The sequence below is a fragment of the Chelon labrosus genome (genome assembly GCF_963514085.1).
Source record: "Chelon labrosus genome assembly, chromosome: 16".
In the NCBI taxonomy this organism is placed as follows: Eukaryota; Metazoa; Chordata; class Actinopteri; order Mugiliformes; family Mugilidae; genus Chelon; species Chelon labrosus.
In genome coordinates this window covers 14,142,983-14,159,625 of record NC_140349.1, presented here as the reverse complement: position 1 = coordinate 14,159,625, position 16,643 = coordinate 14,142,983, and the positions used below count along the sequence as shown (strand labels likewise).

The 16,643-nt window shown below is 42.4% G+C and overlaps 1 protein-coding gene across 2 annotated transcripts; it reads right to left on the bottom strand.

Moving 5' to 3' along the window:
• Window positions 1-777: 777 nt before the first annotated feature.
• On the bottom strand, window positions 778-14,930 carry pdcd6ip (programmed cell death 6 interacting protein). Of its 2 annotated transcripts, none has more exons than XM_084563453.1 (18): window positions 14,623-14,930; window positions 12,244-12,298; window positions 12,084-12,153; window positions 11,240-11,367; window positions 10,084-10,237; window positions 8,817-8,917; window positions 7,256-7,387; window positions 6,796-7,018; window positions 6,210-6,333; window positions 5,644-5,821; window positions 4,719-4,830; window positions 4,447-4,616; window positions 3,787-4,035; window positions 3,358-3,492; window positions 3,109-3,203; window positions 2,688-2,802; window positions 2,407-2,603; window positions 778-1,876 (listed from the first exon to the last, which is right to left on the bottom strand). In XM_084563453.1, exons 1-18 carry the CDS (start codon window positions 14,826-14,828, stop codon window positions 1,678-1,680), a joined length of 2,643 nt encoding a protein of 880 aa, XP_084419579.1. In that variant the 5' UTR covers window positions 14,829-14,930; the 3' UTR covers window positions 778-1,677. The 2 variants fall into 2 exon arrangements, with proteins under 2 accessions (XP_084419579.1, XP_084419580.1); XM_084563454.1 differs by having other exon boundaries at window positions 7,256-7,372.
• Window positions 14,931-16,643: the final 1,713 nt, after the last annotated feature.

The window sequence follows — 16,643 nt, the reverse complement described above, 5'->3', positions numbered from 1 at the left end:
GACAGACGAATGGTAAGCAAAAACAGATGAGCTGGGGAGGGAGGGGGGGTTGAATGGAGAGAGCAGCTGAGGATATGAAAAGACAGGTGGTATACAGGGAAAAAGCAAAGCAAAATATGATGAAGAGAAGACGATAGGAGGGAAAACAAAGGATGGGAAGAGCACTGAGGGAAAGTTAAGTGAAATATGGTGGGGTTTTTTTTAAAGAGTGGCAATGGGAACTCGAGAAGAAGGATTAGACTGAGAGAAGAGCAGAGCAAATGGAGAGAGGTGGAGTGATGGATGCAGGCAGGGGACCAGCAACTCTCTGCCAACATCTCCATGCATCCTTCCAGACATCACACTGCGCTGCCATCTGCCTCGCTGCCACACACACACACATTCATAGAAACGCACACACTCATACATGGAGGAGATATGCGAAATCATTAGCGTCTCCTGACACTGAATAAATATCTGGGGATGAAATCTGTCTGTGGAGAAATCACCTGCAGGGAAATATGATTGGATGAGATCACGACCTCACTGGAACGTAATTTGCATGTCATCTAAATGGGATCTGCCCCCAGTGCTTGGGGGGGTCAAAAGGCGTCCGATTAGTTGGGTGGGACAACTCACTTTCCGATTGGCTGAAAGAAGAAATAATGGCAGGTGAAGTGGTGCTCCTCCACATGTGAGCTGCAGGACTGCCCTCTCCTGGCTGCTTTACCAATCACCACAAGTTTGATAAGGAACTGATACTCAAACAGGACACCCAATGTTTGAAGACAAGGCAGATTCTGGCAGTTGTTTTTAATCACATTAGAGCTGATGAATAAAAATAAACACAAAGAGAATGAGAGTGCAGCACGCAGAGTGTCTTGGTTAACCACATACAGAGTCTTATTTATACATATATTCATTTAATGGAACCATTTCTCCCACTTGTACAGCCTCTGATTGTAACACAGAAATAATCCCACATTCCCTGGGTGAGAGAGATAAGAGCAAAAAGAAAAAGAGAGCAGAACTCTCAACAGTCATCTTCTACATTAGAAAACCTACAGGCCATGTGTTTTTAGAGGTTTATACATCAGCGAGGCATTGGTATTCATTACAAAAATAGGAATATAGTTGATATAGAAGGACTGGGGGTTGATTGAGTCGGTGAGGGAGTGAGGGATGTGGTCGTGCCCTCACATTGGTGGCATTACTACTAATGAGCGCGCACACTCCCAGAACCAGGAAACGAAGAGCATTTCTGGGATTCTGTGCACCTCCGCGAGTGTTGTACAGCAGTCCAGCTCGGTCAAAGAGTCAGTTGAAACGGGTTAGGGTTTAAATTACACAATCAAGAAAACCATTAGAAAATGAGTACATAAAAAAATAACCTCACAGGCAGAGAGGAGAGGGGTTAGTGCACAGATAGAAGTCGAGACAGATTCAGAAAAGTGCTGTCCAAAAAACAGGAGATGGAAGAAGAGACGAAAAAGAAACGTGGAATAAAGTAAAGTAATAAAAGGTTTTCAGGGAGAAGTGCAAAGCAGCTCGGGGGCCCCCCTTCATACATCCGCTGTTAGTGAGAGAAAACAAAGTATAAGAGGGGGAGGAGCTGACTGAGATGAAGTGTTATTGCTGGGGGCGTGTTTTATTTGGTGTTAACATGTGAGAAGAGGATTGAGGGGATGAAGAGGAGAGTTATTGCTGAGGGTAGTAGGGCTGTTGCTGGGGTGGTTGCTGAGGGTAGCCAGGGTAGGGCTGTCCTGCTGGAGGGGCTCCCGGGTATCCTCCCTGTCCTGGAGGCGCCTGGTAGGGCATGTAGGGCATGTTGGGCATGTTGGGCATATTGTACTGGCCGTATGCATAGGGGTTGTAGCCCATAGGCATCTGGAAGTACCTGCACAGACAACAATAGACGAGATAAGTTCCAACTGTAACATATTAATTTATTACAGTAGATTTTATAGCCAAAGCAGTGCTATAAATATATATAAATATAGCTTAATTAATGTTCAATCTGTAGCCTGAAAATGAGAGGAGCAGATGAAACACATTAAACATGCATCATTACATTGTCATAAAAACTGTGGCCTGCTCGTTACTTGCTCTAAATACAAGACTATTAACTTAATGAGCTTAAAATATAAAGACACATTCAACTTGACAGATCAGCTCAGGCATTTCTCTAGAGAGGAGTCACCTCTGTGTTTCTCTTGTTGAATTAAGAAACTTGCAGTCATGCTGTGGTGTTAGAGTGTTGTTTTCTTTCGCTAACAAGCTTTTTTTGGCAGACAGTAGCTCACAGAAAGCTTGTTAACCTAACATCGATATTAGACTTCATTATCTACAGCGTTAATTAGATACAAGACTACTGTTCGCTGTTACGTCAGGTCAAGACACTGGTGCCTGTTGGGATGGAAAACTCACCCTGGGTAGCCTTGGTAGGTTGGGTAAGGGGGTCCCTGGGCCTGGGTGGGTGGAGCCGCAGGTGGTGGGTTGTTGGAGGGAGTGACAGCGGGTGGTGCATTGGTGGGAGTGGAGGAGGCAGCCTGAGGGGTGACGCTCGGTGGAGGTGGCCTGGCTGGGGGCTGGGGCTTTGCCTGGGGCTGATCCTGGGGTTGAGTCTGGACAGAGACCGAACACTAAGATCAGTAAACAACGACCTGCTGTTTGTAATGTTAAGAGGTGAACAGTGTTTGGCTGCTTACAAAAACAGTCCTGGGTGCAGGGGTCGGGCCGGGAGCGGGAGCGGGGGTGCTCTGATAGGCAGGAACGTTGAAGGATGGTGCACTGGGCTCTCGAGCGATGCTCTGCTGCAGCTCCCTGTAACCAGGTTTAAAAGATCACAAAGTAAACTTTGCTGCAGTGTTTCCTTGGCATTCACAAACTCCACAACCTTCTCATCTACGACAGCAGCTCTGGTGTCCTCAGGTTACCCCTACTCATAGTGATTCATTACAGCCTGAATAAACTGAAACCCATCCATAAACTAAAGCTGCAACTTGACTTCAGTGTCGAAACCCAAAATCAGACGACAATAAACCAATAAACCACTGATTTGCCAACTCCTCCCTACTAACCAGGTCAAAGGAATATCAAAATCAACTCAATAAAAAACTAAGTACGCACTTGAGGAGTTCATCACGCTCCGTCTTGCGAGCGAAAACGATGTCGCTGCATTTGTTCTGGAACTTAAGCAGGATTTCTGTCAAGTCGTTGTAGAACTAAGGAGGGAGAAACAGAGGGGGACAAAAATAAATCACCTGGTTTGCAAACCACCTTGAAAAAACAAAACAAAAAAAAAAACAACAGAAAGTTTCAGAGAAGATGTGCATCACTGCAGAACAGTTCATCCTATGTGCTGTGCTGAGTGAGTACCTTGGTGCCTTCGCGGAGGTTGTTGCTGATCTCAACGTAGCTGTCGTGGGCTGAAGCCAGCTTCTTCAGGATCTCCTCCCTCTGGTTGGCCTCCGTGTTGGACTGCTTCAGGCTGCTGAACTCCTGATGGGACGTCTGGAAGGAGATCAGAGTTTAGTGGTTAACCTCTGACACCTTTTAGTAGATTTATCGACAGAAAACTGGAAATAATTTCTTCACACTTTGCAATTCAAAGGGCAAACAGGGTTTTGCTCATTCCTTGGAGTCTGGCCCGCTCTGTGAACTGTATGAACTATGTGTGCATGTGGTTTTTGTTGGATACAGGTAATGCTTCATAGACTCCGGTAATTAAATTCACTTTTTGTTTTTTCTAGATTCAACCACGTTGCTGCTTGATCAATAGGTTCTTCAGAGGCCATGTTTGTGTACCTGAACTTGTCCAAGCAGCTCTTCCTGTGCGCGGAGGCTGGCCTGTACTCTCTGGTTGTAGGAGCTGTACAGCTGGTCGAGCTTGGAGGCTGAAACCTGCTCCTCGTTGATGGCTCCGTCCTGGGCGAGCGCCGTCAAGAAGACGGTGGTCATGTCAAAGGTCACACCCTTGATTTCTCCCTCCAGGGTCTCCCTCTCCTTCTTTATCTCGTCCAGTTGGGCGAGCTGGGAGCGCAGCACGTTCACAACCTGGGGAGGACGACAGACCGGGCGTCTTAACCTTTAAATCTAGTTCTTTATCGTACATATGTCCTTGACCCTTTATCGCATCAACACATTTTTTTCATTTCAGCATGAAAACTGTGTAACTGGAGAGACATGCACTTCTCCCTTGTTCTTTCCCAGTTCTGCTTGCTTAGGTATTTAGGTTCCCCAGTGAAACACAACGCAAAGTCAGCAGGCAAAATGAAAAATGGGGCTCTATGGGGAGGAGGGAAAAGGCCATAAAGCACACAATGTCCACCAAGTGTTCCTGTACAGCAGGAGTCTATGCCTACGTGACACAGAAAATGTCTTGGGATGGGACGAACCACCTGAAGCTCGAATAAATTCTACGCTATCTGTCCACAGAAATAAAGATAACGAAGACATGAGACAGACCTCGCTGCCCTGCAGTGTCTTGGTCGGGTTGGCGGAGGGGATGGCAGCGTTTAGCTCGTTCTCGGGCTTGCACAGCAGGGCGATCATCTCACAGTGGGTGTTGTAGCGGTCTCTGACCACCTGGTCGGCCTGCACAGCCTTGTCCAAGATGTTGCGGAAGTTGGCACCCTCTGGGAGGGCGAAGGGAGGGAGAGACAGAAGGAAAGGAAAAAGAGATGAGAAAACACGTCAAGTGTAAACTGTCGCAGACAAAAGCAAACGACTTGGCGTACCTGTACGAAGGGGCTTGTACAGGTCTCCAGAGGGGGTTCTGTTCCAGCGCTGGTTGAACTTGGTTCTCAGCTCGTTGTCTGTTGTCTCCTCGTCGTCCAACATCTTGAAAGCCTGATGGACAAAAAGGCAAACATATTGAGTATAATCACACACACTAGGTGCTCAGGTTATAGGCCTTTATTAGCTGTTTGCAGCCCAGTTTAATTAGTCAACCACAACAATACCGTGCATACTTCCATGTTGGGTTGCAACTATGGTTAATGAAGATAACTACATTCATGCATTTTAAAAAGTGGAAAACCAAGAATGAAGTTTGTAAAAAAAAAAAAAAAAAAACCCTGAACAAATAATAGTGTGTTTCTGGCCAGCAGATTCTTTATTTTTTTTTTCCTTTTTAGTATCCGCTTTGGCTCTTTGTCTTCATACATCACAAACCAACTGCGTTTGGGGAAAATTGGGGCCTTTCAGTTTGGACTTTTCAACTCTGCCAACAAACTTGGAAGCAGATTGTGTTTTTATGTTTGATGTTTTTCCTCCCGTCTGTTTATTTGTTTGTCAGCAAGATGTTTAAAGACGTGTTGGCTGAAGCTGGTGGACAGACCGTCCTTGGCCCAAAGATCAGTGGATTAGATTTCTACGATGATCCTGATCTGGGATTTCCGCCACTAGGAACGACTATGAGTTTCTTTAGTATTAATGTGCTCTTCTGGTAGCGGCGGCAGATAAACGCATCCAAAATTCATGGCGTCCAAGTCAGAATCATATGCTACTTTGTCAAGAAAGCCAAATGATAAACAGTTTGGATCCTGTACTTTTAAAAGTGCCTTCTTCACTTTTTAGAATAGATAAAGAGTAGTACAATGAGTAGTAATATGTGAGGAAATCTGACTGGTATTTGTAATTCAGCGTCTCTCTACCACTGACCTCATCCAGGATCTCTCTGTTGCGGGTCAGTAGCTCAGGAAGGTCTTTAATTAGTTGCTCGATGCTCTGCAGTCCTCCAAGCTGCACGACGGCTCTGGCCTTCTCAGCAATGGATTGTGGGATAGAGTCTCCTGACAGATCCTCCAGAGCAGCAGGCAGATTTAGGGAAGCCAACACCCTGAGAGAGTTACACATCATCTCCGTCATTACAACTTCTCAAACTTAATCACACACAAAAAAAAAACCCCAGCTCCACAAAGTAGATTTTAAGTCAGTAAAATTATTTTATAACAACATACTTCCAATTTATGAAGTAGTTTCATTAACTGAATTTAACGACGTTCATCTTTTTGTCGGATAAAATACTTCAAATTGTTAAGCACTTAGTAGTATCATCAACTAATGTGACTGAAGTGCTCCACATTAAAAACATGAGTACCTTTATTGACGTTTTAATGGCAGCTGTGCACTCTCATGTTATGAATATTTAAGAAGTACTTCACAGGAAGACACTTATGAAGCACAATGACATGTGGAAGCTAAAATGCAGACGCGTTCCGGCGTACCCGTTGCAGAGGTTGGTCGCCTCCCTCATCGTTCCCACCAGCCTGTTCACAGTCTCAGCCTTTCTCTGGCTGTAATTGCTCATGGACTGCTGCACCGCCATGGGAACCATCTTCTCGAACAAGTCTGATGAGAAAAGATTAACACAAACAATTGGTTAGAAACAAAGGTCACAATGTGTGGTAGTTGAGATCCCATCTGACGTGATGGGTGGAAAAGCAGTGTGTCTGAGAGACTTAACGCTGTGGCACTCAAATTAAAGAAAATCTGCTCAACTGGGAGTTAAGTACTTAAAAGGCCGGCTGTCGCTAATTATTTTCATCATTAATTAGCTGATGATTTTATTTCCATGCGCACAAAATTTATCTATGAACTAACGGAAAATGAAATGCCTTATTTTTTCCAAGTAACAATCCAAAAGATATTTAATACCCTAAAATGTAAGATGAGAAAAAGTCGAACAACATCAAATGTTCAGCGTTTGTGCTTAAAATGATGGACTTTTAGCAAACAAAACACTTTTCTTTCCCTCTCGTGCTCGGTTTCATGAGTTGTGCGCTTCAGTTTAATGTTTCATGTGTGTGGTACCTGAGAATTTCTGGCTGAGAGGAGGCGTGATGGCGGTAGCTTTGACCAGCGCTGCCTTGCCAATGTGCTCCAGGTCCTTGACTTCAGGCACCCGGTCGTGGTAGATGAAGTCGTTGTCTTTTTTGGCTGCAACGAGGGCCCGGTTGATCTTGTCACTCAGGTCCTTAACGCTCACGTACTCGTCGTAGCGAGTCGCCACCGTCTTCACCAATTCTGCTGCGTGCTGGAGAGATGGCCAGGAGGGAAGAAGGAGGGAAGTGATGCTTCGTGAATAAGTTTTCTGGCTTTGAAGTGGAACTTCAAAGAGAGTGTGTCTATGTCTAATTTCTCTGAAGTTTTTTGAAGATTATACAACGTGTTATGGACGGAAATGTCTGAAAATGACGACACATCATGACAGATGATTGCTCCGAGTATCTGACAGCGGGCAACAGCATAAAGCCGTAGGAAATCTGCGTACCTGCAGGCGAGCAATCTCCTCTCCGAAGCGTTTCTTCTGCTTGGCCAGGATGCTCTGGTGCAGCTCGGCGTTGGCTTGCATGATGCAGTGCTTGGCCGCCAGCACCGGCAGCACTTCCTGAAAATAAAAATACTGACCAGGGAGAGGCAACCACAGAGCAACACGCAGCCACGCAAACATGTATATACACACACGCAGGCATGATAGCGAGGCAAACCACAAAATGGCAGACGCACACCAGCGAGGTCAAATCACAATTGACATCACGAAAGCCAATCACCAACAGGCACGAGCAGTCAGGAGTGTGCAAACACAACACAAGCACGCACACACACAGACAGCCAGTGCCAACACCACCACCACGAGGGATGCAGAAAGAAAGGAAGACAACGGGAGAGAAAAACAGAACAGGCCATGAGTGTTTAACCTTTCAGCAAAAGCTGCTACACCTTCAACAAACGTCCCACAGCCATAAATGCGTGAGTGAGTGAGTGTAAGAGTGTGTGACGGTTCAAGTGTATGTTCGATTTCAGGCAGACAGGCACAGTACGGACGCTGCTGTCCAGATATGATCGATGCCCAGCGAGAAAACAAATGGTGACTTCTTCATCTTAAACAATTTAACTTCTGATTAACTTTACGAGCTACTTTCAAACTGGTGATTTATTGAATTCGGAAACAACATTAAAACCATAAATCAATAATGTCTTAATGTCTAGAAAAGACTTGTGTGAGTCAGTTTCCTGGAAATATCTTTAGCACTCACCAGCTAAAAGCAATGAACTGTTAAACTTTTAATGTATTCAACTTACCTGAAATTATTTGTAAACTTAGGTATGGCTTCGTTTGGTTTCTATTTGCACTACTGACTATTTTCTAGATTAATAATATAGTTTAAATGTGAAAATTTATGAAAACGCTTAAATGACAAACAATGAAATGTACAAATGTTTGTTTCGTCTGAAGCTCGAGATAATTTCAGCCCTTACATGTCTGCATATATAAATATAAGTTTCATTGTTTGAAGGTTGGAGTAATAGAAAAATAAAACATGCAACCTTTCCTACATTATATTTCTTTATTAAGTGTAACTCACTATCAAACAGCATCTTAACCAAGTGCCAATACACGTGACCACACCCTCTATCACATGTAACATTTAAATATGCGTATAAAAATGTTTTATTTAACCTTAAAATATCAAATCATGAAGCTGCTGAAGTGTTTCTGTGTGTGTGTTCAATCAAAGAGTTAGTGCGTAATTCAGATGCCTCCAGATGCCCATGAGTAGACAGTGAGAAACCAATCAGAAAGAAAACAGGTCAAACTGTGGCTGTAGAGGTAAACAGGATGGAAATGGGCCAATGAGAACAGAGAGGTTGAGATTTGGACAGTCCCGCAACCTGTTTTCCACATTAACACGCTTATGAAACAGTACACACAACACACACGCCAAAAACCACACAGGCTCTGTACACGTCTGCACCACACCGACCACATGGCTGACAGGATGTGTTCGTCTGGTGGTTAGTGCGTTAGCGTATGTGCGTTCTCCACATACCTTGGGAAGGTTGTCTTTGTACTGGCACTGCTTGAAGGCGTCGCCGTAGAAATCTGCCGCCTGATTGGCCAGCTTTGCGATGACCGCATCTTTCATCTTATCTGTTGGGCAGACAAGCTTCTTTTAAAACCAAGATATCTACATCTGGAAAGACACTCCAGGTATGAAGGTGTGTTCTTTTTTTGCAGACGTTACGTCATGTTTTTAATTAACAGTTCATAACAGCTGAGATTCTCCAGGTGTCTGCAGCTTGATTTAAAAACAACACATTGTTGAAATTACCCTTACATCCTCCAAAGTGTAAGAACTAATTTACAACAATAAACTCAACTTCTCAGCAGATTATAGGCCTATTTTTTTTATTTCATGATGTAATCTTTAAAACTATTCTGCTTATAAATTATAACAAGCGACTCTCTTGACAGAACTGGGACAGAAGCTGTTTCCGTCATGACTAGAAATTAATCTTAAGGCCAAACGTTATGCATGAGTGTGTAATTAATTATGCTATTTCTTCAAAGAACAATGCGTTTTATTTGTGAGGACACAATTCAAACCTGCAAGATACAATATTAAGCAACTTTTAAAGCTTTGTAGCAGGACGTGAAATGAGCTCTGCATCTGTAAGATGTGAAAAGTGCTGAATCATACACATGCCTGACCATAAAATGTCGTTGGACCGCCTTTAGCTTTGAATACAGCACGTATTCGCTGTGGCATTGTTTCGAAAAGCTTCTGCAATGTCACCAAGATCTTGTATTGATGATGGGAGAGTCTGACCACTGTGCAAAGCCTTCTTCAGCACATCCCTAAGATTTTCTCAATGGGGTTAAGGTCTGGAACATGTGTGAAAATGATGTCTCATGCTCCCTGAACCACTCTTGCACAATTTTAGTAGATTCTTCAATCTCCTTAGATGTTTTATCTGCTTGATGCATGCCAAAGATTTGACCCTTCTCAAACAGACTAACATCTTTTCCAAGACCACAGGATGTGTCTTTAGACATGGTTGTCTGAGAAATGAGAAGCTACTCATTGCATCAGTTGGGGTTAAATAACTTGTTGCCAGCTGACAGATAATCAACCATGCAGTAATAATCCAATAGGAGGCTCGTACCTGTTTGCTTAGTTAAATCCAGGTGGCGACTTTTTTTTTTGGCCAGGCAGTGTATTTTAACTGCACTGAAAAATTCAATCATCTGCAGCAGCAGTCAATACGTTTACAGCCTTTACGTGGCAATCTGCGGCAGGGTTAAGCCTTTGGTACCTGAGGTGGCTTTTAGGAAGAAGACCTCCTGGGCCTGGGCCAGCATGATGAGGCTCAGAGTGCCCACAGTCTCGGGGGAGATGTCCATGGTCGGCTCCCTGTTCAGTGCAGACAACACCGTGTCCTTGATGTGACCAAACGCTCCGCTGGCCAGCTGTAGAGAGAGAGACACGCACACAAAGACACAGATCAGACACTGCAGACAAGACAGAAACTCACATAATGAGATATGTTGCACTCCAAACTCGGTCCCGGTGGCGTAAAGTGCTCCGTTAATGTCTACTGAATGTGTGTCCAGTGATCCTGCTAGAGGCGATCTGTCACAGGTAAAACGCTCCTCTCTGCTGTATTTATGCACCAGGGGCCCAGCTTATAAAAACAATTAGGTAGCACTGCTTACACATAGATCACAGATAATGGTAGCATCATGTTACGCTTACATACTGCAGATATATTTGTAAAGCCCTGCAGGCTGCATGCATGCTCATACCTGGAGCATGGAGTTTATTATAATTAGAGAAACAGTTTAGCGACATGTCAAAGCTGTATGTTGCTAATTGAGCGAACTAGGGCATTGTCCTACTTTTCCTAATGTAACTAACATTTCTACAGCTCAGAAATCCCTTGTGAATGTATATCTATGCATAAATATACATACACAACTGACATAAAATGGACACTGATGCATTACACTTGTGAAACTAATTGTTCTGGTTTATTCACGTCATGTCCCCAAAGTCTTAGAAGGTTTCAAGAAAAGTAGACAAAAAAAAAAAAAGAAGACAAAATGCTGTGTACAGTACATACGAGTCAAACAGTGACACACTATAGACCATGAAGATGTTGTCAAGATTCTCAGTCAAATAACTGTGCTGGACACACATCTGATAAACTGTATGGCACCAAAATTATCTCAAAATTTTACTAATATCTAGACCTCTTTTCTAGACTGCTGGAATAACAAGAAATGTCTCACATCCACGGCCAAACCAAGGACAATTAAACAATTAATGATTTTGGGTGGGTGAGGTTTTGTTTTTCGTCTCTATGTGTGAATAGAAGGACAGTAAAGTTCACACTGTACTTTCTCCAAGTTTTAAATTAAATAATCCACAATATCGTCTGATATAGTGTAACTGTGTAGTAGTACGCCCACCTGGTAGTATTTGGCTGCGGTCTTCAGTCCCTCGTCGTTGTCCAGATTCTGCTCTGAGGCGATCTGACTGGCCAGAGCGGCGACATTGAACAACACGCACGTCTTCTCGTAGCCCAAGCTGGCCAAAGCTGCAACGCAAAAACACACACATATTCAGAAAGTGTCACTTTCAGCGCATGTTTATTTTTATTGCATTTCTTGAAGTAAGTAAAGATGATTATATAGAGTTACATATTTTTTTTTTCTATCCCTTGGACATTGCATCAGATATCAACCACACGCTTGTTTGTGTGACACTGACATTTTCTTCAACCAACATTTCTCTTCGTTCTGCATTTTTCCTGCCCAGTAAAGAATCCCACAGTCATGAACTCCCACAAGTCACCACAGCGGACAAAAGATTCATGTGTAAACAAGATAAATATAAAGAGTTGGAACTTAACGATCTTGCTCTTAATCTATCTTTTTGTGGCATTTATGAACTTTTAAAAGTTCACATCTCTTGTTAAAACAACCACATAACAGTGACATGTCTTAGATGCATACTTCTGTGTCTAATCTTTCTTGAAGCTTTGTACAACAACTCGTCAGGCCTGTATTTTTAGATGCAAACTAAAACTGGGATATATCTGAAACCTTTGTTTCTCGCTGGGTGCGTTTGTGTATGAAAAAAGACAAATAAACTCACACAAGCCTAAAAGGATTAAAACACAGAATGAGAAATATGTTGCCAAAAGGCAAAATTATAAATGGGCATCAACTCTTGTGAAATCAACCCCCCTTTCTGAAGCTAAATGCATTTGTGTTACGTACACAAACACAGCTGATAAGATGCTGCACTTACCGAGCTTGACTGAGCCTCCAAACAGCGATCCTTTATCAAAGGCATCCTTCCATGTGAAAGTTAAGCAGAGCTGCAGAAACAAAGAGACGCTTTGTGTTCAACTTCTTGTGTTGAGGTACCGAGCCTAAGCCACAGTCATATGTGGTGTATAATCAATTACCTGGTTTTCCGAGAAGGGAAACTTGGGTTCGACAGCACACAGTTGGTCATAGTATCTGTGGAGAGACAGAAAGAGCAAAAATAAAAACGTGCTTTTGTTCGAGTCTGAGCCCAAACATTCCTGTTTTCTGCAGATCATATGTCTCTGTTTTCACCAGAAAGCCTGAAGCGTCATTATTCTTGTTTGGTTTGGTTAAAAAGTGAGTCGTGCAGAGTATCCTAGCAGTGAAACTAGTCTAAAGGGTAGTGATTGTTGTTACGTAACTGATGATGTGTGGTTTGAGGAAACTCTGACACTTCAGAGACATCTGACAATGAGTCAGGAAGACATACCAGAGCAGGGTAGCGCACACACAGCTCTTCAGTTCTTCATGTTATCTGTGCTTGTGATGTAAACAGTCTATTATTAGTTGCATGACAACGTGCAGATGCCAATTTGGGAATCCCCTATTACCGTGAACCACACCATTTTCTGGACTGGACTGAAAACATAAACAAGACTGGCTTTAAATATAGAACTACCCGCTTATATAGTTTGTTTCCTTTTCACATGAGCAAGGACACACATCCACAGAGGTAAGCCGAGCTGAGGTGTGCCTCCTGGTTAACTACAAAGAGAAAGCAAACGTCCTACACAAACAATGGTCTCCATGGAGACACAATTGCGGAGTGTCTGCTTGCCCGTGAAAAGCCAGTCGCTTCGACTACCTGGCATATGGCTAACACGACATGTGAAGAGAGCTAAGGAGCGACAGCGCTAACAGTCAGCAGCGACAGACATGCTAGCTCCCACCTTGTTGATAATCAGCCCAAAACAGACATCTACTAACACACAGACGCTATATGTACACGCAGAGCACTTCTAGAGATCGGTAAATAACAGTGAACATATGTGTCTCTTAAAAGTGTTCTTATTAATATATATAACAGATAACAATTTGCATTAATAAACCAAAATAAATCCTCATAAAAGTTTAGGGACACTTCAAGGTGTCAAGCCACCAATCTAAAATGAGAATTATATAAACTTTAATGTACCTTAGCTCAGGATAGATAATCACAATGTCTACAACCAGAACTTTCTCCTTCCCTTGTCTTAAATCTGCACCAACATCGATATGGTATGCACTGTCGTTTTACAAAGTAGCACGGGTGAAAACAATCTGTGGATCTAGAGATTAAGTCAATCTACTGCATTACTTCAGTTTAGGCAGCGCTCAGCACCTTGAGCTGGTATCGTCTTTCAAGAACTAAAGTGTTTTAGTATTGGCGCTTAAGAGACAATCCCATGTTGGACTGCAGTTTAAAAAATGCTCAGAGCAGAGAAAATAGATAAGCAGCACCTTGTAAATCTGGGCAAACCCTGTGCATTAAGTAACTCATGAGTCACAGAGAACAAAGACTGACATTAGAAAGGGTAAAGTCTGCATCTATATGTCACCTGGGAACGGAGTATGTAGGTTAACATTAAGTCCGGTTTTCAGATATAATGTTGGTGCACTAGAGCCTGGCCCAACGAGATCTCACACTGTGTAGCTTTTTAAATTAAGGCTCGGCCATTAAAATAATTATAAGCCTGTGTAATTAGATGAGCGCAAGGCAGAGCACGGCAATTAACAACAGCCAGGTGACTCATATAAGTGCAAGGTGCACACACACACAGGGGAACTTTGTTTGAAACAAACATAAATCCCATTTCTGTCACAGTTCCTCTATGCAAAGCGGTCGACACAGTGCCACTGTATTTCCTCAACTGCATGTTAGGCCTGGAGGTAAATGACAGGAAAACCGGCAGGGCTGGGAGTTTTTTTTTTTTGCTGCATCACACTCAGTGAAGGGTTGGCTTTAGTCAGCCAAACTTCTCCAAATTGGCAGTAGACCAGTAATGATTAAGCTGATTGATGACGGATGAATTTTATAGTAGGTACAAGCTGTGGTCTAGTTTAGATTTACGTATATTATTGCGTGGCTATTTCCATTATATTGTTTTTTTGTTTCATCTTGGGAGCAATAAAGTTTTAGTTGAATGTTTAAGATAATTATGATGCTAAGGTAAATCTATTGACTACCCGGCCTTGTTTAGGTAATAACATCCATGGCTAAATTTATCTGACAGTGCAGTTAAACGAGCTAACATGTCAAGTCTGTCCTATCCACTCGGGGAAAGCTGACAAGAATAACTTGTGAGTCAGTCGTCTGAGAAATAGCTCTTAGCATTTTAGCTTGACTAACTTTAGCTCCCATGTTAGCAACTAAAAGCTAACCCATCTGGGTGCGGCAATGACTGGGCTAACTCACCGCCACAGGTAAGATGGTTGCCGGCAGTGTAAGTAATGAGGCAGCTGGTTCAGGTATCATGAACGTGTTTTTCTTTTTTTACCTGAGTATAATCTCCAGGGAGCTCTCGTGCTTGTCTAGCGGCCTTCCCAGCGCGTTCTTGCGGAGCTTGTTCAACTCCTCCACGGCGCGGATATACTCTCCCTGTTCCTCGCCCGCTGGGTACGTAGCGGTGACAAATTTCGACAGCGGTTTCACCAGTTCCACTTCAGAGGATTTTTTCAACGGGACTGAAATAAACGTTGCCATTTCGGCCCGTGAAAGTGCTGTATCAAATCAGAAAAACACAGCCACCGAGAGCGAGCAACGAACACAAACAAGAGCGAGCGATCCACTTCCTGGATTCTGACAGGGAACGTCAGTTACGTCATGGGAAGCGGAGAAGCGCACCGCGCAGACGCAGTAGCGACTTAATTAGAGTCGACAAGAAAATTAGCTTTCTCTGCTCACAGTCAGTTTGTTATTTACACAACAGGACACAATAGACGAATTAACCTAAATTCTAGCCAGTGTAAGGGCCAACACGAGCTAGTGGGCCCCTGTAATCTGCTTGTTCCTACTCATCTCAGTGCGGTGTTTACAATCATATTACAATCATATATCTCAAATTAAATATAGAAATAAATATGCAGGGTTGGGTAGTAATGGATTACATGTAATCTGGATTACGTAATCAGATTACAAAAATCAAGTAACTATAATCAACCCAGATTACAATACAAAAATTGTGTAATCAGATTACAGTTACATTGTTGGGGATTACCTGATTACATTTTATCATGCAAACAATGCAACTTGTTTATGGCAGCCTGGGCATGAAAAAATCCAAATATGTTGTAAAAAGAACATGTTCACTTTTGTTCTATGATATGTTTACAGACTTATTTACAGACTTATTTTGAGATTTTGAAAGACATGTTGTGGATATGTTATGAGAAATGTTCAGAAAGAGAAATATGAGAAAAGATAGAAAAATGTTTTAGGAATGTTTTTAGTTGTAAACATTCAATATGATGTGAGAAAAGAGTTAAACAGGTTGATATGAGGATATGGTCTGAAAAACGGATATGTTCAGAGTAAAGAAAGTACTTAGTAATAAATCTAAAGTTTTTAGTTAATACAGTTTTTAGTTCATTCACAAAGGAATGCTTTCTCAGCTTTACTGAGAACAAAAAGTTTTCTTAGATGTAATGAAATAATAAAGAGAAAAATAAAAAGAGAATTCATTGATCAATTCTGTGACGGTGTCTTTTACTTAAGGTGCCTATTTATTGAAGTAATCCAAAAGTAATCAGATTACGTTACATGTTTTTGGTAATCCAACTGATTATGTTACTGATTACAAAAATTGCCATGTAATTTGTAGTCAGTAATGGATTACATTTCAAAGTAATCTGACCCAACCCTGTAAATATGTGACTACTAAAAAGAATAAATTGAAGCATCTAAGTCTACATATGTAGGCCTATATCTAAACACAAACAGTTCAGCACTTACTTGTTTGTTAACATCTAAATAATCGTTTGTCCAGCCAGTTGGTTTTACACTTCACATCATTAGTTAAATATGGAGTTCATCTGTGTGTAAATGTAAATATTAACGTTACTTTTAATACTTACATTTTACACAGGTAGCCTACGTGTGTAAGTTCTAATAACGTCAGTGTGTATTATCTTGTGAGTGCTCTTGTGTACACATTTTTTGAAACGGTTCACCAGTCATCAAATGATCAGAACACAGCTGTAACACGCTGGGACTTCCCCGGGAGTTTTGCACAGTTGGCGCACAAATATGAAATCATGACAATTAAAATGTCAAGGTGGCCTTGTACAGTCACACACTGAATGACGAGTCCTTTGAGAAATGCAGGAATCCACTCTACGAGACGCCCCACAGACTGATAGAAGTCTATCCTGTCTGGTAATTAATTGGAAACAACTTTATTTGCTTTTTAACCCAGGTGCTGTGTCAGCATGTGTTAAAAATAAAGCTAGAGTAAGAATTTGTATGATTTAGTGTCCTAAACATCTGCTGAGGGGGCTGCAGGCAGATGCTCTGTGCTCG